Raw genomic sequence first — 21,899 nt, forward strand, 5'->3', positions numbered from 1 at the left:
CAATATGCCATTGTGGTATATTTCGGGGGTAGCCAACAGACACTAGCTTTGGACCTAGAGCAAGAAATGGAAATGGTAGTGGCATATCTCTGGTAATTTTCACAGAAAATGTTGACATCCTGTTCTAGCTCCTGGTAGAGGTGGAAACAAAACACCAACAAGAAACAGTATCTTGAGACTTCCCTGGCAGTCCAGCAGCTAAGGCTCAGGGTTTCACTGCAGGGGGTGGGTTACTTCCCTGGTTGGGGAACTAAGGTCCTGCATGCTATGCAGTGTGGCCAAAAAATATATATATATTTTAAGATTTCACACGTCAAAAATTCCCTCCTAAAAATTGTTTCTCCAAGAAATTCCTACATTCCCTATACCAGTAAGTCATTATTTTCTACAAGTAAAGGTTAAGAACGTATGTAAAATCAACACTCTAAATAAACCTAAGAACTTTAATATAACAAAACTGACTAGTGGTTTGAAATATCCTCTTTCTAGAGCACTAAAATATATGTCAAAGAAAAGAAACTAAAAGACAATTCTTTTATGGGATTATAATGTGAAAATAAAGTTCTGATATGAAGCAGAATAAGTGCATTGTCAAGAAATATATCATTTGTGTTCTTTTATGCTCATACATGAAAAGTAATCATATAAAAATGACATAAGAAATGTAAGCTATTAACCATAAAAATAAATCAAAATTCTATTTGTCGAAAGAATGAAACATGTTCATTAAGTACAATGTGGAGACTGATGCTAGAAAACAGATTAAAGCAAACACAAAGGTATGCGTTAATACATTCTAAGATACTACTTTAAGATACAAACCTTGACAATTTTGTTTCTAATAGGTAATTCCTATACATACTAAACATATTTAACAGCATAAAGCAGAGACACTTAAAACTTTCAAGATACAACTTAAAATCTTTAATGATAAATAAAAGTATGTTAAATTATCTTCAAATCTGAACACTTTAGAATGGTAAATTCCAGTTGAAAAATCTAATAAACAGGTAAAATTAACAAAATGATCAAGGCTTTTTAAAATGGTTTAGGCAATCAAAAGAATGTGCTTAACAGCAAACAGAATATTTTTAATGGTAAGTTATGAGTTCTTTACTCTAAAAGGCCCAATAGGAAAAGGAAATACTATTTCTTCTTATAAATATATATTTTGAATTCACTTCATTCAAAATGTCTCTAAGAATGGAGAAACAAACAAAAAAGGCCCCTAATACATCAGGGCCATTAAAGATCTTTGCCTGACAGACCGTGTAGCAACAGCGACACCTAGTGGTCAGGGATGAGTAGTGACATTATCCAGCTATAAAGTGATAGTAAAAGGTAAACTCGGAAATGGCTCTTTTTCAACTTACTTAGGGTAAGGTTTTTTATCTTTTACCACAAACTATATGTTCCAAGGAAACACTTTAGAATCTTTGGGGAACAAAGGCCTTAGTTCATAAGCTTGAAGCAAGCGTCCAGCATCAGTTCAGTTCAGTTGCTCAGTCGTGTCCAATTCTTCGCGACTCCATCGACTGCAGCACGCCATGCTTCCTGTCCATCACCAACTCCTGGAGCTTGCTCAAACTCATCAGTTTAAAAAAAGTGTCTAAAATAAAACTCAAACCAAAGAGAGAACATACAGATACTTTATTGCTCACCTTTCACACAAAGCACACCTCCAGCCGTTTTCTTTCACAGCTTGACAATATTTACGTGTACAAAAACCCAGCAAGAAGCGTCATGTAGATTTCAGTAAAGGTGAGTGTCAAACATCAACTCAGCCAGGCTTTTGTTTTCTGCAGCAATAATAAAGGGCCTCCTGCTCTAAGCAAAAGTCTGTCCTCTTACTCGGTAGTGCATTTCTTTCATTACAAAAAGTCTCCTGCCCAAAGCAAACCAACTTGTATCTGCTGAGCCAGTGGTATTAACTCGTGCATAAAACAAATTTCAGTTTGCTGTTTCTTCTAGCAGATTTCAAGTAAAAATAAAGTTGAAAGAGGAACTTGTTTTGAATGGATGCAGGTCAGTTTGAATTGCTAAACTTAACTAAATGACTACAGGTACTATAGGTTCACAACTTAGTCTGCTTTTATAATCTTTATGGATTTTGGCCGTGTTCAAGGTTTTCAGAGTTGAGCATATGGTACAGTATTCTGTCAAAAGGATAAGGCTACTTAATGTGCTATCTGCAGAAGAGCTCATTTAATAGGAACTGACCTTAAAGTTCTATCATGAAGCTAATGTTGCATAACCTCTCTGAAGAAAAAGCCAATCAGGGCAGAACTGTGCTTGGAAAATAGGCATTAGAATACTTTAAGGAAAACACATATAAATGGATTGTTAATATGAGGAAGGTTTCCTAGTTGTAAATCTAAAAAAATCTAGAAGAATTCTCATTTTTCAAAACTGCATATTGAAAACATGAAAACTACTTGTTCAAGTAATTTCCTCAGAAAAATACACATGTTCTGACTGTGGAATTAGTCTACTGGTCAGTTCAAGGCAGTTTTAATTACCTTTTAAGAAATTCTTCATACAAAGGAGAGATATTGTATGTGTTTCTCAAATAAACGGCATTATGTAAGTCCATTAAAAAAAAACCAAAGGAACAGTATTGTATGAAGACCTACAAATGCTTATGCCAAGCAGGAATCTGCCTGTCACCGGTGGTCTCACATTAATTCAAAATCAATGCTGAATTCAGGATTCTGAAACTAAGTTTCTATTACTTGAGCTCTAGCAAAACGTAAGGTTCTATGTAGCCTCAACTAGTATAATGTCTTCCCTGTCCAAATCCAGAATGATTATACTGGTAACCTCCATGCTGGAAGTGCTGCTCAAATTGCCCCCCTTGATGATAATTCTGGCTCCCTCTTCCTCCCCAACCTCCTCCTTGGCCAGCGCGTCCGCCTCGGCCTCCACGACTCCCTCTCCCTCCACGACCCCCGCCTCGATCGCCGTGATGCCCACCATCTTGGTATCTATTGTCCTGCTGATATCCACCACCCTGGTACCCACTTCCTGTGTATGTAGTTGTCTGGAAGCCACCATAACCACCGCCCTGATAGCCACCACTGTGGCCACCGTGATAGCCGCTGGGCTGGAAACCCGAATCTCGATAACCGCCATCTTGGTAGCCGCCCCCTCCCCCGCTCCCTCCGTCTGTCCAGCCTCCTTGGTGCTTATTTCCTCTTCCTCCCCCGCGGCCACCGTGGTCGTAGCCGCCGCGTCCACCTCTGCCTCCTGTTTGCTGTTCATGACCTCCTCGTCCTCCGTATGAGGAATGTTCATAGCCCCCTCTCCCGCCTCCTCGTCCTCCTGCTGGTTGCTGGGGGCCATCTTGCCTCTTCTGCCATGGTGGCATCTCTGGGGGTGGAGGTTCGATTTCGTTGGGCCTACCTCCTCTGTCAGGAACTCTGCCCATCAACACCTATGGGATACGAAAGATATTTTAAATTTTAAATTACTTTATTTTAAAAACATAAATAAATGAGTTATAAAGAAAAGGTAGTCTTGTCACCTTATTGATGGCACAGGCAGTCTTTTCTCTTATAGAGCCACTGCTCGTCCTTAAGATCTTTGACAAGTCTTGTCTTGCAGCCAAAAGGTGGGCAACAGAAATAGTACTTTTAGGAGATAAGACTGAGCGTTTTGGCTGGTAAACCTTCGCCAGTTTTTCTGTTTGACTCTGAAAGAAAGTGTTCAAAGACAAATGTTGGTTTTCAACGTGACACAGAAACTGATACTAAACAAGTTAAAGATTTTCCAAATGTTTGATGATAGTATCTACTAGGCTCCAAATGAGAGAAAAAGTTACATACTCACCACTGCTCCTATCTAGTGATGAACTATCTTAGAGTATAGCTGTCGGACCTGCTGATACAACAAGGAATGATAAAGGGGACAGAAGGGGTATGGAGATAAAGGGGCTTCCCTTTAAGACTGTGGAACAAAAAGGTTTCCCATGCCATTGGTCTCAAATGCCTTCACTTTATCTGTACCTTATATTTAAATAGATAAAATGAAGGCATTTCTATTATAAATAAGAAAAAGAGAGTCTACTTTATAACCATTTAGTAGAAGTACGTTTAATGTATTTGTAACATTAAGATCACAAAAGATGAATGAACGAAGGATATAAAGAGCAAGTTTACACAAGATAAAATAAAGTTCCAATAAATACAAAACATGTTTTCCAGACAGATCAATAAATGCAAATTAAAGTAACCTAAATGCAGGGAAACAACAACAAATTCTTACCTATTAAATTTTGGAAGCAACAGCTACAGCTACAATACACAGGAAAACAGCACAAGAACAAAACGTAATTGCTCAGTCTGTTAGTGATGTGCAGGTACTCAAATATTGATGGTAAAAGTTTAAATTATATTATGTGAAAAGGTGTAAAAAGAGATGTTTACTATGATTATATATGTAAAGAAGATAATGCTAAAATGAAACAGCTATCGTGGTGAAGACAGTGGGATGACAAAGGACTTTTTTTTTTAAATTTTCTTTAATAATTAAAAGGCTAAAGAGATTAGCTTGTCTGGGAAACGTTTCCTGAATGTCTTGTGTTTCATTTCCTTGTGGTCACTATTGTACCTACAGTAAGGGCTCAATCAATCTTTAGGTGAATAGAAACAAGTTTGAGAAAATAGTTTCATATAAGCTTCAAATAAAACTGATTTTATAATGCAATTTCAAAGTGAGATATAAATACACAAATTTCATTACATGAAACAAAAATTCAAAGAGTAAACAGAAGCTCAGACATCCTGCATCAGAACCCCAGAAGTAGAGTCCGCTAATGGCAGTGTTAAGCCCAGAGCTGCAGTGTTAATACCTTGGGTCCATGCACATCTGTCAATCACTGCATGCTTTTCTAGCTCAAAGTTGCAGGTTTTTGTTTTTAAAGTACAGTATTATGCCAAGAGTGAAATGATTGTTATCATCAAAGATATTTTAAGAAACGACTGCTATCTCCTCAACAACAGGCCCAAAAAAGAACAATTTATTCCCTGTGTTACTACTGACTCACTGTGAGATCTCAGGCAAAACCTTCCGTTTACTTGGGTCTCCACTTGTTTTTAGTTGCAAAATGAGGGGAGTTAAGACTGATCTCTAAGACCCTTTTCCAACACTAAGATATTGTAATTCAGTAAATATCTACCCCATCAATTTAGCAGCTAAATAGGACTATACTATGGTTTAAAGATTTTAGGTGAAACTAACATTTATTGTATTAGGAAGATAATGGGAGAACTAAATAAAAACCTTTTCTCAGTCAATTAAAGTTCAGAAAAAATCTACTTTTAAAAATGAATCCACCATTAAGGGAACTTCTAACATTTTGGATCAATCTCCACATAAATTCAAGAATTAGTTCTATTTCAGGGTTCTAAGAAGGTCAGATTAACCAATTGTGCCAATTAATTACCACTTACTGATAAAATACTAGATAATTTAATAAATATTGGTTGGAATGACCAAGACCTTTACCTGGATTATCTTATTTAAGCTGTAAGAAAATGAAGTTTTACTGGATTCTCCAATTCTCTATAAATGGGTCACAATATCTGGTCCTCCAAAATCAGTATTTTAAATTTAATTAATTTGATTAGCAAGTTAAACTGTTAGCTTAAAGTACAATAAACAAGTAATTTAAAATTTTATTATTTTTAGTAATTTTTAGCTACTCTACTTTTCTCTTATAAATGGATACTTCCAGTAGGGTTTACAACATATAGCTTTGCTGAAAAATATTAAAAAATTGAAAAATAAATGTTTTCACTATTGCTGAATGGCTCCTCAGTAATTCCCTAAAGAAAAACCCCTAAGTGTATCTCCTACGTATTTCTCTTATAGTCTGCACTATGTCTAAGCTGTGTTGCTGCTGCTGCTAAGTCACTTCAGTCGTGTCCGACTCTGTGCGACCCCATAGACAGCAGCCCACCAGGCTCCTCTGTCCATGGGATTCTCCAGGCAAGAACACTGGAGTGGGTTGCCATTTCCTTCTCCAATGCATGAAAGTGAAGTCGCTCAGTCGTGTCCGACTCATAGCGACCCTATGGACTGCAGCCTACCAGGCTCCTCTGTCCATGGGATTTTCCAGGCAAGAGTACTGGAGTGGGGTGCCATTGCCTTCTCTAAGCTGTGTTAAGTATGTTTAAAGATCATGTCCAGAAATACTCTGCTCTTTTCAGTGATTTAATGTGTACCTTAGCTCTGTCAGACCAGCCAAAAGACTGGACGGTGACGTCCAAACGTTTTATTAGCAGCTTTCTCCGAACTTCATATTCATTGGCCACAGCTTGGTTAATTGCTTCTATCTTTTCCTGAAACAAAATTAAAAAGACCAGTTAGAATTTAAATCTGCTTGACCCCCTATTCCAAAAGGGGAGAAACTGCTTCATTCACAACTGAATGCCCAGCATCAGCACAAAATGATTTAGGTTATATACTAAACAGAATAATAAGTTATAATAAACTAATGAAATGACAGGCATAATAATGTCATCTCAAAATAGAACAAAGAATATGTAAGTACAAAATTCTCATTTAGTTTTCCTATAACACACTGTGTGGAGCTCAGCCCAGTGAAGCTTTTGGCTTGAAGGCAACCCATTTGGCAATTAGAAACATGCATCATACTGAACTTCAATTTAATCAGCTGTGTGAAATTTTTTACAAATTATGAAAGAAGTACTTCTAACGTTACATAAAATTATTTTGGATAAATCTTAAGACTTACAAAAATGATTCTAAGGATGTCCACCATATTAGAGAATATAACTTCAAAGCACAAACATAAATATCCTGAGATAGGTAGATGGCTCCTTACAAAGTCTACTCAGGATGCTCACTACTCACCCAGTGGGCCGGTCCCATTGGCTTCTTCAATAAAGGCTTTCCCACATGATTAGGTGGAACTTTTGCTAATGTTTCCTTTAACTGACACAAAAACATAAATGAATGAATAAACAAATCTAAAAGTAAAACACATCCTCCTCATCTTCCCAACTCCCATCATATCCTGCCATCAAAAGAAGATTCCTGACAGAGGCAAAGGTGGAGATGTTTTGAAATGTACAAGACCCACACGATAAAGACACTCACTTGACCCACTCCTCAGGTGTCTATGGAAGTATGAGTCCTTCACTGCACCTGGAACAGTGCCTGACAACAGTGGGCACTCAATATGAATTTGCTGAATGAATGAATGAACACACAGAAAAATATGGACTATGGATACACTGCTGCTCCCCGGTAGAGTTCAGCTAAATTTGTGCATCATGGTGTCCATTTACCCCACAAGGCAAATACACCAATTCTTAAGAGTCCAGCAGATATGCATATAGAGAATAACTCTGCTATAATAATTATCATTCTCTTCTGTTCATTAATTTTTTAATTGAAATTGCTTGTTCCTAATCAATTATATAAAGACTCTTAACTGTTGAAAATATGTGGTATAAAAACAATTCTGACTTATTTTCATGTACTAGATTATATTAGCAGTTACCATAACTAATTTGTCAAATGAAACATGTAAGACTTAAAGTGACTGGATTAAAATCCCAAAACATTTACATTGTTTTCTGTCCAGTCAATGGGGAGAATGGTGGTAAAATTTAATGATAAAGACCTTAAAATTAATTGTATCGAAGTTCAATGATAAAATAAGTTTTAAATGGACTTAAGTCCTAATTTTCTTTACATTATTTCTAGTTTATTTCATTTATAAATCAAGGTGCAAAGGTTCCTTTTTGAAAAAGAAACATGCTAATATGTTTAAAAAAATAGTAAAATACCAATTTTTCTTGACGGTATCTAGGATTTAAAATGCAAAACTCATTTAGTAACAATCACTTAAAAATATGTACATTAGGTTCCCATTAAGAGAAATTAACTTGCTTCATTTCAAACAACTGTAGGACTATGCCTTTAATACACTACAATCTGGTACTAAAGGTCTTACTTTTTTTTCAATCCCGCTGAAGAATTGGAACATAGTTATATTGGCTGGAGGTTTGGACATTCCTAGAGCAATACATATGCCTTTCAACTCTTGAAAGACCTCACTACCGCCTCCTTCTTGAGCTTTTTTTGGAAGAGTATTCACACAGAGCATTCTGGCAGCTTCTAGTTCTGAGATGAGGTATGCTGAAGTAAACAAAATAAGATTTCAAAATGAGATACAGCTACAATTAATAGTCATAAGTCTGGAGTCACAACTCTATAGACCTAATGATATGTAATAAAGCTGCAAGAATGGATAAAAACAAGAAAGAAAAACCATTTTTTACCTGAAAATTATGTAACACATAAACTGGTTCTGTAATTCAGTATTTAACCAATATATGTTTAAAGCCTGATTTAAAAGCAAACAATTCTTTTTGGAAACCAAAAGATCAAGGTAGATCACATCTTAAAATCTGATTCTTGTATTTCACTATTAAGGAACCTCCAGAACATGGGTTGGCATCTGTTAACAAATTGGCAAAGATGGCAGGTGGCTAATTTTCAGCAACAGTTAAAAAAGTTATATATATACATATATCTATATTTTACTTCTCACAACTGATACACACCAGTGATATAACTATCTTGCCCTCTTACCTTCCAACACTCAAGTAGTCTGTTTAAGACTGGAGTGAAAGAGTATTTTTAAGTAGTCAAAGCTTCACTTTCAAGAGAAGGGGGAAGGTACTAAATTTACAAACACCTTTTTTATGCATGGTCTCCAGTAGCCTAATGTAACCTTCTGGAGGTCACACAATACCTTCTTTCATCTATATTCTTCTTAACATTCCCTTTCCTCCTACATTCCTCATTCTCACCCCCTCCCCTGGGGGAAAAGAAAAAACCCCAAACTTTCTAATCATTTCTGGGCGGAGTCCTTTCATATCAGTATCATTCCCTTGTTTGTTGACTTCAGCCAGGTATAATGAGGGCTGCAATCTGCTTCAGGTAAATCAGTTGAAGGTAAAAATATTCAATCTTATTCCTTATGTTTAATAATCATTTGGATCGTAGGATTTCAGGTTATGTGACAAAGTGAGAACCTTCTGACAATATTAGGAAGAGAGCTGGAAAAAGACATTTTCTGGGCTCTTAAGCCCTACAGTAAGTATAAAAGAATGATCAGCTTGAATATCTCATTTCCTACACCCAAGGTGTAATGTGAGAAGTACAGGGGTCATAATTTTAGCAGACCATTTCTGAAAAGCTGCCAAATCCTATTCTAGAATAAACATAACTAAGTTTCTGGAAAGGTCATCCTAAATGGGTTTGATAGAATCTTAACATGTTCTGTATAGCAAACTGCATGAGTTAAAAGATCAAAACAGTAAAACCCCACTGCCATGAAAATAATCAACTGTTTTTGTAAATAAGGTTTTACTGCAACGTTGCCACACTCTAAAATTCGTTTACATGTCATCTATGGCCACTTACATGCTACAACAGTGGAGTTAAGTAGTTGCCAGAGACCTTATGGCCCACAAAGCAGAAAATATATACTATGTGGCCCTTTAAGAAAAAGCTTGCCAACCCTTGCTCTAGAAAATCATATATATTATTTAATAAATTGGTCTCTAAATTTGGGACAACATAGCTCAGGCATTCACAAAATTAGTTTACCAACACAATTATCATCAAAAAGCATTAACTGTAACTGGTGGGTTCATAATATCAGAAAAGGCACGAAAGATATAAAACACAACAAAAAAAGATTATCTCTACTGACAATCTAATTAGAAATAAAGAATATATGCATACAAAGATACCAGACTTATTATACCTAAGGGAAATATTAATATCCTGACAACCACAAAGGCCAATGAACAGCCACAACAGTTCTTAACCTGACACATGAGAGTTTTTCAGCCACTATAGACTATTAGAGAATACACTATTCTGTTTTACTAATAATTCTAACGAGGATTAGGACACAATGTATTAAAAGATTCAATTCAATAAGGTAGGGTGCTGCAAGAAGCAAGTAAAATTATAGCACTGAGATGTGACAACTGATACTTGGAAAGATGAGAAATATTTATACAGACTGAAAAGAGAATGAGTACATGTACATAAATGCGTACTAGCATGAGAGAGGATACAAACCGGGGAATATTCAGAAAGAGGAAAGAGCAGAAGCAAAGATAAAGAGAAGGAAGGGAGCAGTGTGTATGTATGTATGAAGAATTCCAAAAGCAGAGTAAGCTTTAGTTGATTTAGTCATTTAGTTGAGGAGCAAACAGTTGTATATTCTTGAAGAGCTTTTGAGGTAACAGCACATTAAAATATAATGATGACCCTGAGTCCAAAATAATAATGTTCAGAACAGTCTGCTTAAGAAACAGGAAAGAGTTAAAGGCATTTTTATAAAATATTTATATTCCAAGTGGTTTTTTATAAGTATCAGGAACAGAAAGACCAAACTCTGAGCTCTCTGGAAGAATTAGCTAATTCAGGGTCCTTACTGAGCTTTCCACACAGCTGTTGTCTTCCTATGTAAGATAACATATTCTAAGTGCCAAATATCAGGTATTGGTAAGGATAAGCAGTGCTACAAAGGAAGATTCAGTGAGTATACTGTGGCTGAGCCAGTTACTGAAATTATACAATTTGAAGGATAATGAATGCATGTATAAGAACTACATGCCAGCAATATCAGTATCTGAAGCAATATCTAACAATATGCACCCATCCACCACCCCTATACCCACCTAGTAACAATCATTTGACAAAGGGGACGTTAAAGTGATTTTAGAATACCTTAGTTCCTAAATATAATGGCTATGAACATACGCTTTTTAAAAAACTAAACATTCAAAATTGGAGTTGAATCATTTTTCAGAAGCCAAAGTTAAGTTGTAAAGACAAACATTTGAAAGATGCTCTGAACTGTGTTTGTCATAATAAGAACTATAATATTCACTTAACCAAAGCTTAATCTAAATGTGTCTCAGAATGCTACAAAAATTCTGAGTTTAAGTGACTGGTGGTTATTTATTGGAGAGTTTACATAAAGCAATAAACTTTGTGAGTCTACTTACTGTTTCTCAGGGTGAAAAGAAAAATAGTAGTTAGTATATTTAAAAAAATAACATAGAAGGAAATAACTTTTCATAAAAATTTACTTCCCAACTGATCAGTAAGTACAGGAACAATCCAAATAGTATTCTAGAAATGCTTACATTGTAATTTGACATCTTTACAAACAAAATCAAAATCCACAAATAATTACCCAGCCACAAAGAAATAACAACACAAAATACTTTAAATAATTACATTTTCCATTTACTGTGCCTAGAATGGTTACTGTCCACAAATTAAAAAAAAAAAAAACCTTCATTATTTCCATAGTATCTTCCTAGTTGATTTTAGTGTGCTTCTGGTCTAGAACACTGATGTTTGGATGATGCCACACTTGGATAACCCTTTAGCACTACTTTTGGTCATGTTAGGTGAAGAACAGCAGGCTGAGCACCACACTGCACTTAAACTGTAAGAGTAGCGATTACAAAAGGACACTGCTACCAGTGCATGAACCCACCATTAGCTTCTTGGTTAGAAATTTTAAACAAAGTTTTCTTTCAACTGTTTTATTAGTCATGGAAAACATAAACAGAAAATAATAGCTACATTCTAGTAGCCATGAACTTACTGAGCAAAAGGAGGCAGTTCTTCTGAATGAGAAGGCGCTTGGTCACATCCCCAGATGTCAGTGAAAGATATGGACAGTTCATCTCCCCTAGTAGCCCACTCACCTCAAGCTGGAATTCTTCAGCTTCACTTGGGCCTTTTAAGAATGAAAATAATCTTATTTAACAAAAATTACTGTTTTCCCCATTGGCAAAGTAATTATCTATAAATTGAAAAATTTAATAGTATTTTCCTAACAAAAGTTCCTTTCTATTCTAATCCATCCTTTCTCACACAACTGCCTGTTTGCTTTCTTAAACAGTTTTCATCAGGTTACTACCTTTAATGGATTCCTAAGTTCCACCTCATCCAATCTAATTTTTTCTGTTTGCCTTTAAAGATTCTTCATAGCCTCTCTGCTTGCCCTTTCTGGTATATTGGTAGGAGTAATTCCTATTACTTGTATATAGTAGTTAACTACAACCTCCAGAAATTTTCCTTCTAGCTGTGCCAGGCTGGTCTCCTCACCATCCTGGAAATGGTCAGTCTCATTTCTACCTACATGTCCTAACTTAAGTGACTCCCTGTGAATGATAGGCCCTCTATCCTCTCCTCCTCAATTAAATCCCACATATCCATCAAAATCCAACGGTCTTGCTCCTTGATGAAACCTTCCCCAAAGCCTGCTGCACTCACCGAGTTTCTTTCCCTGTGAACCACAAAGTGAACCATTTAACTACTGTTCTAATCTCCATTTGTTTCCGTTGTGTCTAAAATTCCCATTTGAAGACGGTGAACATGATTTGGATTTCTGTATTCTCATAACATGTCAGATATAGCATTTACTTGGTGAACCAAGAAAAAGCAATGCTCTTCTTCCTTACTGTTTTGATAGTACTCTATCCAGTATTGCAAAGGGGTAAAATTTAACTATATACACTTTGAGAGAGTCACTTGATTTGACTCCATTTTCTTACCTATAAAATGGGAAGAATGCACTATCAGTGTTTTGCAAGCTGTGTTCTGTGAATTCTAGAGTTTCAAAGAACTCTGTTAGAGGCAGCTGGAGAAGAGAGATCTCAAAGCACTCCCTCTCAACTTCAACTAAAACACTATAATTTACCTGTTTTGTATTGACTTCTGTATGTTTTCATCTGAACAGGGCTCCTGGTTATAAACAGTTACCATCTAGTATTAAGTGTTTTCAAAGGCACCCACAGTCTCTGAAATGTCAGGGAAACAGGCAATGTAAAGAACACTGGCTCCCAAACCTGACTGCTGGGGGCTGCAGCCTGCCTGCATCCCTTACTGGTTGTGTGACCTCAGGCAAGGGACTTAACCTTTGTGCTTCCTTGTTTGATATATAACAGGAGGAATAAAAGCGGCCTGGTAGGGTTGCCCTGGGGCTTAAAAGAGTTAACACTTGTAAAGTGCTTAGAATATGGCTAGTGCTCAGTAAGTGTAAGCTGTTGCTACTACTTTTACACTATACTCTCCTTAACAATTACAGTTGAATGCAACTAACTATACACATTAAATATACTAAATACATAAGAGTAAAGCTCTTCGAAATGGGATTCTGTAGGAGGGGATTATGTGTATAGTTTTCCACAAGGGTGGAGTAGCAAGTGAGCATTTTTCTTTGTTTCCTATTATGGGTTTACCTATGATAGGAGGGAACCAGGTTGTGGCGTGTCAGGTCCCAAGCTTTTGATTCTTTCACAGCATCAAAATTAGTGCTAAAGCAGTAACAAAATTGGCAAATATCAAACAGCTCTCCACACCATAAATCTGACGATGATGGATCTGATTGTGATGCACCTACTGATACATTCCTATGACACAGAAAGATCCTTAATAAAGTGTTTTTTTCTCCTCATGTATAACAGAATTATAATGTATTTACATGTTATATATACTTCTGGAATTTGGTAGTCCTCAGAGAAAAATACCCCAATTTCTAGTTTTGGCCACCAATTTAAGATCTTATAATTTTTACAAAGAATGAAAAGTTCTTATATACTCTGTCTCCATTTTTTTTGTATCTCAGTAAAAGGGTCTTTTCAATTTCCACAAACAGCTGTATGACTACATTCTGGTTTTCAACTCAGAATCACCTTATCTATAAAAACAATGGAGGGAGGAAAAAAGCATTGTGTTTCCTTATGAATTTTTTTTTTTTACATTTATAAAGAATTTGAAATTTCAGCTGTAATACTGATAATGTTCACTCAAAATACAAACTTCATTTTTATATTTGCACCTAAAACTGAAATGTTTACTTACTGTTAGTTGCTTGCACATTTTCCTCTAGTTTACAGAGCACTCTTAATTCAGACACCAACCAAGCACAGAGTTTGGTAAACTCAGGGGAACTGGCTCCAGCAGTGACGGCCTGAGACAGAGCTCCATCTTCTAACAATGGACCCTTGTAACTGGTGAGTAAGAAATTACACTTCAGAAGAACAAAAACCACATCTAATATGTTATAAATGTAATATATTCACATTTTATTTAATTAAGCAATGATTTAATAAAGCTACAATGACCAATCTCTAAACTTGCATATATAAATAAACCATTAAAAAAACAAGCTAATCCCTTCAAAATATGTGAATACTGAATAGACTCACATATACTAGTAAATTATGTCAACCTCTGTACATTTACTCACTGTACAAAAGTTTGCTTTCTCACTTTAATTGAATTAGCATTAAAACTAGATTATAAGTGATAAATTATACTATAGTTTGGGCTTCCCTGGTGCTCAGTGGTAAAGAATCCACCTGCAGTGCAGAAGACACGGGTTTGATCCCTGGGTTGGAAAGATCCCCTGGAGAAGGGCATGGCAAGCTACTCCAATATTCTTGCCTGGAGAAACCCATGGACAGAGGGGCCTGGTGGGCTAAAGTCCATAAGGCTGCAAAGAGTCCGACACAACTGAAGCAATTGAACAGGCACACGTGCACGCTATAGTTTACTATTTGAGAAATAAAACTTAGCTTATCTTTTCTAGAAGATATTCCAGAAATTAATTAGAGGTTTTAATGACTGTCTTTAAAAGCAAAAACTTGCCAATTATTATCTCCTTCTATATTTAATGATAGTTAAAATTAGTAAGACGTACTAGTAGCAGAGAAATGCCAAGATTAATTTAATAATTGCTGGCAAGTTGATGTTTGGGTGAACTGGTGCAAATGAATCCCAATCCTTTGTAAGGCATTCAAATATAATTTTAAAAAATTATTAAATGTTTAAATATTCATAAAAGACAATAGTAACAACGAACCTCAATCTAGAAAATAGCTAGAATTAAGTATTTTGTCATTCTCAAAGTCATTTTAAAATATACATTTTTCAGAAGGTTATTTTATCTTTTAAATGTAATATTGATAAATACTTATTAAATATGTTCAAGGTAATTCGATATTTAGAGGTACAGAAATGCCAGAGAAATAACATTCAGTTCTTTTTAAAATATAACTATATGCTTACATATTTAATGGGACAAAAGAAACCTTACACAAAAAAAATGAGGTTATATATAGTACAGTTTGGCATCTAGATTTAAAATCAAATTATTAATAGACAGTGAAATAAAAAAAACTGGGCCTAGAAACTTCTCTTCCTGTTACACATTTAAACTTTTATTAGTTTTTCCCTGCAAGTAATTACTGAATTCCTACTGTGTACCAGGGTAAAAATAAATGATTGTCATTTATTTCTAATTGTTGTTGTTTTTCACTCACTCAGTCATGTCCAACTTTTTGTGACCCATGGAGTACAGCACACCAGGCTTCCCTGTCCTTCACTATCTCCCAGTGTTTGCTCAAACTCATGTCCATGGATGCCATCCAACCATCTCATCCTCCATCACCTACTTCCCCTGCCCTCAATCTTTCACAGCAAATCCTTGAAAAGTACATGTCATTTAATTGAGGCTAAATTTTAATGGCTGAATGCCACCAAACTAGGCAGTTATATGTTAAAATTTATAGTAAAATTTTCAGAGTATCCCACGGTTTACATTACAACCCATCTCCATGATTTATTTAACTAGAGTTATTATAGTGACAATGACTTTTATACTACCCAAGAGAAGAAAAACATAGTTAACAGAGAATAAAAGAACAATAATGGGAAGAAGAGGCATCGCTTAATTGTTAAGGGACCTCTATCCATGCAGAGTGACTATATTTAAATAAGGTTCACCTCCATCCTCTCTCCTCCTTAAGTGTTCTTCCAGGAAGCTTAGGACTTTGTTTCCTTTTCCAGTTTTCCTTCCCCACTTCCTCTCCTTTTTCTGGTTCTCCTCAGTTCTCTCCACAGCGTTATTTTCTCAGTGTGAACTTCTCTTCTACCTCACTCTCTACCCTTAAGTGCTCAGACCAACACTGTCAACAGAAGTGTTCCTCAAAAATGTTTACTGAATGGTTTCATGTCTTACATCTAGCAGTTTAAAGTTTGAGAGATCCACCAAAAAGACACCATTTCACCGAGTGTGACTTTTCCATAGGCCCTCATCAAAGAAATAAGCCACCTAAAGCCTAGAATATTCATGAAAATTCAGAGCAAGTTCCGGGGAAAAGTACAATGACAATTCACGTCGACAAAAAAAAAAAAAAAAAAAAAGATGATAAGCACTACCATTTCCTTTCCTAAAAATCCGTGCCAGGACAAGTTACTTAAACAGGCAGATGCTGGAAAACCTCATGGTATCCATTCCTAAATAAGAAAGGTTTTCCACAGCAAGGTAAAACCTAGGGGAAGGTTTTGGTAACGTTACTTTATAAATATAGTTACCTAAATCTGTTTTTCTTTTCTTTCTTTCCTTTTTTTGGGGGGATACCATATCTTTAAGCAAGTATTTAATCATACAGTTTGTTTCTGGAACCACATTTAGCCCAAGAAATTCTAAGTTCTCAAGTTTTAATTGAGCACCCTGAACTGGGTGACCCAGTGAGATAAGAAGCCCTATTTCCAGCTTCTAGATACTAATGAATTACGGTTCGGTAACCGTCATGGGGAGAGACAAAATGCACAACAAATACAGAGACTTGGTGGGTGAAGATGCCCCGAAGGGAAAGGGCTAATGGGGCTCAATGAAGCAGGGTCAGAATCAAGGGAAACTCCCCATGATTCCCAAGAAGGTGGCGACATAAGGTTAAGTGCACAAGTGAGCTGGCAGGAGGAACGGACACAGCGCACAGACTTGTGGCTGAGGGAAGCCTGGGTGCATGCAGACATGACTGGGCAAAGGAGATTTTTTTTTTTTTTTTGAGAGAACTGGGGTGGTGTAGGACTAGGGGCTCAAAACAGGAGCAGAAAGTTTGGAGGACAAATAGGAAAACAGAAGATCAACTTTGGCAACCTCCAGAGTGAGGGGGTAGGGCAGGAGGATAGGGAGCAAGGAAAGGAGCTCAGGGAGGGTGGTGGCGAGAGCCAGAACCCAGACAATGACACGCATGACTGACAAACGCTGCGGGTAACTCGGCTGCAGGGCGCACAGGGCAGGCCTAGGGGCGTCGTAGCTGGAGGACCCCGACCCGACAGGGCAGGCAGTGGACGTAGCATTGGGGTCCCGGAGCTACAAGGAGGCGACAGCCAGGAGCCACGGGATGCGGCGCGGAGAGGCAGGTGTCTCTGACTGAGGCGGAGAAGGAGTTCCTGGGAGGTCTGTAATGTGGGGTTTGGGAGACCGGTGCACTGGCAGTCTTACCCGAGATCTTCCAACGACTCCAAGATGTCAGTCTCCATGAGGTCACACTCCATGCTACTGTGGTATTCAAATTTCCGAGTCGTCAGGCTCCCCTCTTCGCCGGCAACGCGTACACTCGCGCATGCGCTGCTTCTCCGGAACTTCCAAGTCAACAGCTGGCGCCTCAGCCGCTGCACTGCGCATGCCTGGAGCGTGCGCAAGAAACTTGGTTCCGCCTGTCGCCCTGCCCCGGCAGGCTAAAGGATGGCCAGGCGACACCTTTTGCACATGCGTATTGCTGAATAGTGAAGCCAGCGGCCCCAAGAAGGGCAGGAAGTCTGGCTGCGTGGCAGCTGGGCGTGGGGACTTAGGCGAGGCGGGGAGCGCGCTAACTTTTTCTAATTGGTGTACGCATGTGCGAGTCATGGGGCGAGGCAGGTGGGGGAGGATCGTCGGGGGTGGGGGTCCCAAAATTTGGGTGAGTGCTGGCTGAGAATGAGTCTCTGGGTCTCAAAGAGTCACCAGAGTGGATGTCTGCAGCCAGCTGGCATTTTGTAGCTTTAGCTGTGGGTCATCGTGCGCTCCGAGAGAGTTCCTTAGCTTAGGGGTAGACGGGCCAAGTGCCGAGAGAATGGAAGAAGACTGGATTTCCTTGTGGCTGCAGTAGTTGTATTTCAGCGTTACGGAGGGGTCGACTTTCCCTTGACACGGATTAAGAAAATTGTTTCATTGCCTCCCTTTGCATTCTTGACTTCTTAAGCCCTTCCCAGACACTAAGCATCTTCTTTTAAAGCGGGGAGGGAGGTAAAAGGAGGTCTTCATTCCATATCAATCTCAAGTAGACTAATATATCTTTAAATCCACGCAGTTTTAAAAGTAAACACATTTTTTGTTGTACTATTATTGACTTGGCAGAATGTGACACGGTTCACAGTTGGTTGTTTCTTGGCATGTACTGGTTGGGTATGTGCTTAGAAATTATTGAAAAACATGAGAAAAATTGTATTCAAAGTGATGATATATTTGGAAAATTATATTTAACTATAAATTGGCATTCACACTGGTACTAGTAGATTTAATTTTGCAATTCTTAAACGTTTTCGTGTCTGATGGATAAATGCTTCCCACCCTTAACAGTAATTTTTAAAATTCTTTATTTTGCACCATCTGGAGTGGAGGGAAGGAATTAACATTTATTATGTACCCACTGTGTTCTTGACGTAGTATTAATGCAAGCACAGTAAGTCTATATGAGTATTACTCCCATTTTACAGATGAGGATACTAAGGGCTAGGTGAACTTAATGGTCTGTCAAAAATGGTACCACCAATAAGGAACTGGCTTTTCAAATGGAGTTATCTCTAAATCCATAGTTCTTACCTGAGTAGTCCAATAAGGATTTACAAGCAGGATATGAAAGGAGGAATATCTAGCTAGTTGAATAAACAGATTATGTATGATAGTGTATCTTATATGTAATTACCTTAACAATAAAAATGGAATGATTATTCTCATTGGGTTGTTGAAGGTGCTAAAAAAAAAAGTAATTCTCAGTGCAAAATCAGTTTAAGGGGAAAAAGGTTTCATTCTTGACTCACTTTTCTTCTTTTTATAATTATTATTTTATTTATTTGTTTGTTTGGCTGTAGCCTTCTTTGCCATGTGGGCTTGTTTCTCTAGTTTCGGTTATCAGGGGCTACTCTTTAGTAGAGGTATGTGGGCTTCTCATTGCTGTGGCTTCTCGAAGATCACAGGCTCTAGGGTATGCGGGCTCCAGTAGTTGTAGCTCCTGGGCCCCTCAGGGCTTCAGTAGTTGTAGCTCCCAGCACAGGCTCAATAGTTGTGGTGTAGGGGCTTAGTTGCTTTGCAGCATATGAAGACTTCCTGGATCAGGGATTGAGCCTGTGTCTCCTGCATCGGCAGGCATATTCTTTACCACTGAGCCACCAGGGAAGCCCTTGACTGACTTTTCAGTGTAAGTTGTAACAAATACTATTAGTGAGTGAACAAGTGATGACTCCTCTACATATATTATTTCTCTCTATCTAATGCAAACTGTTAGAGTAAATGAAGGGTAGCCAACATTAAGTTTTTTTTTTTTTAATATTACATAAAATAAATCTATAAGGGACTTTACTGCAATACTTTTAAGAGTAAATATTGCTGTAATTTTGGTAGGATCTAACAGGACTCTTTTGCATTTTATTTTGAAAATTTTATATTTGTATTGTAACCTGGATATCTAAGGATGTCATTTGAGCTGAATTACATGAAAAAACTGATCTGGGAGGAGGGAACCCTGGTTTTTGCCTCAGTTCAATTTAAGAGTTTTCTTTAGATTTTTCTAAAGTCCATCAGATTATCTTTAAGAGATAAGTTTTCTGTTTAGAAGGTGTTCAACTAGAAATGATGAATAATCGTAGTTTGAAGTCCAAACTTTCCAACTATCCTTGTAAAGAGTAAATATATTCTATACTTGTGGGGAAAAAAATGTAACAGGGAAAATGGAAATGAAAATTGAATTTAGTTTTCAGAGGAACATCTTTTTATGTCACTACCTTAAAGATGATTATAGGTGAAGTTCTGACTTATGTAGTAGTTAAATTATTTGTGGCTGAGATTTGTAAGAGTTACTTTTAAAATCCATACAAGGGTAGTTTTTATAATGACAAATAAATTGCTACTAATTAGAATATAAGATTTGTCATAGAATAGTTTCTCAAAGCTGGTTAAACAGGCACCTAAAATTAAAATTGTTTCCCCTCAGTTAAAAGAAGTTGAAAAATTACAGCATTTTCCATTTTTGATGAATTTGCCCTTAGAATGACTCTCCAACAGGAGAAAATAAGAAAAACCCTAGATTTGCTTATGTTGCTCATGAAATTAAAGTTTGCATATGGTATTTAATAAATAAAGTCCTTTTCAGAATGCATACTGAAAACAGTACTCCCCTTCCCTAAATATTAGCATGTAGAATTAATCTTGTAGAGTCTCAAATACTCTTATAAGTATGCCTTGGAGAGGTTGCAGGTTTGGTTTCCAACAACAGCAATAAAGTGGATATTACAATAAAGGGAGTCTCATGAATTTTTTGGTTTCCCAGTGCATATAAAAGTTACATTTATACCATACCATAGTCTATTAAGTGTGCACATTATGCCTTTAAAAATGTACATCAGATCAGATCAGTCGCTCAGTCGTGTCCGACGACTCTTTGTGACCCCATGAATCGCAGCATGCCAGGCCTCCCTGTCCATCACCAACTCCCAGAGTTCACCCAGACTCAAGTCCATCGAGTCAGTGATGCCATCCAGCCATCTCATTCTCTGTCGTCCCCTTCTCCTCTTGCTCCCAATCCCTCCCAGCATCAGAGTCTTTTCCAATGAGTCAACTCTTTGCATGAGGTGGCCAAAGTACTGGAGTTTCAGCTTTAGCATCATTCCTTCCAAAGAAATCCCAGGGCTGATCTCCTTCAGAATGGACTGGTTGGATCTCCTGGCAGTCCAAGGGACTCTCAAGAGTCTTCTCCAACACCACAGTTCAAAAGCATCAATTCTTCGGCACTCAGCCTTCTTCACAGTCCAACTCTCACATCCATACATGACCACTGGAAAAACCATAGCCTTGACTAGACGGACCTTTGTTGGCAAAGTCATGTCTCTGCTTTTGAATATGCTATCTAGGTTGGTCATAACTTTCTTTCCAAGGAGTAAGCGTCTTTTAATTTCATGGCTGCAGTCACCATCTGCAGTGATTTTGGAGCCCAGAAAAATAAAGTCTGACACTGTTTCCACTGTTTCCCCATCTATTTCCCATGTAGTGATGGGACCGGTTGCCATGATCTTCGTTTTCTGAATGTTGAGCTTTAAGCCAACTTTTTCACTCTCCTCTTTCACTTTCATCAAGAGGCTTTTTAGTTCCTCTTCACTTTCTGCCATAAGGGCGGTATCATCTGCATATCTGAGGTTATTGATATTTCTCCCGGCAATCTTGATTCCAGCTTGTGTTTCTTCCAGTCCAGCGTTTCTCATGATGTACTCTGCATGTAAGTTAAATAAGCAGGGTGACAATATACAGCCTCGACGAACTCCTTTTTCTATTTGGAACCAGTCTGTTGTTCCATGTCCAGTTCTAACTGTTGCTTCCTGACCTGCATACAAATTTCTCAAGAGGCAGATCAGGTGGTCTGGTATTCCCATCTCTTTCAGAATTTTCCACAGTTGATTGTGATCCACACAGTCAAAGGCTTTGGCATAGTCAATAAAGCAGAAATAGATGCTTTTCTGGAACTCTCTTGCTTTTTCCATGATCCAGCAGATGTACATACCTTAATTTAAAAAGATACTTTACTGCTAAAATATGCTAACCATTATTGAGCATTCAGTGAGTCATAACCTTTTTGCTGGTGGCAAGTCCTACCTTGATGTTTATGGCTGTTGACTAATCAGGGTTGTGGTTGCTGAAGTTTGGGGTACATGTGGCAATTTCTTTAAATAAGACAATAAAAAAGTTTGCCATATCAATTAAATCTTTCACAAATGATTTC

At 37.5% G+C, this 21,899-nt stretch overlaps 1 protein-coding gene across 1 annotated transcript; it reads right to left on the reverse strand.

The window, feature by feature from the left end:
- Nucleotides 1-1,635: 1,635 nt before the first annotated feature.
- FAM98A (family with sequence similarity 98 member A) lies at nucleotides 1,636-17,455 on the reverse strand. Its single transcript, NM_001083455.1, is given in 8 exon segments — nucleotides 1,636-3,433; nucleotides 3,524-3,691; nucleotides 6,225-6,341; nucleotides 6,877-6,957; nucleotides 7,985-8,169; nucleotides 11,678-11,812; nucleotides 13,942-14,090; nucleotides 17,375-17,455. Coding segments are annotated over 8 exon segments (1,554 nt in total). The 5' UTR covers nucleotides 17,428-17,455; the 3' UTR covers nucleotides 1,636-2,767.
- Nucleotides 17,456-21,899: the final 4,444 nt, after the last annotated feature.

The sequence above is a fragment of the Bos taurus genome, chromosome 11 (assembly GCF_002263795.3).
Source record: "Bos taurus isolate L1 Dominette 01449 registration number 42190680 breed Hereford chromosome 11, ARS-UCD2.0, whole genome shotgun sequence".
NCBI classification, from domain to species: domain Eukaryota; kingdom Metazoa; phylum Chordata; class Mammalia; order Artiodactyla; family Bovidae; genus Bos; species Bos taurus.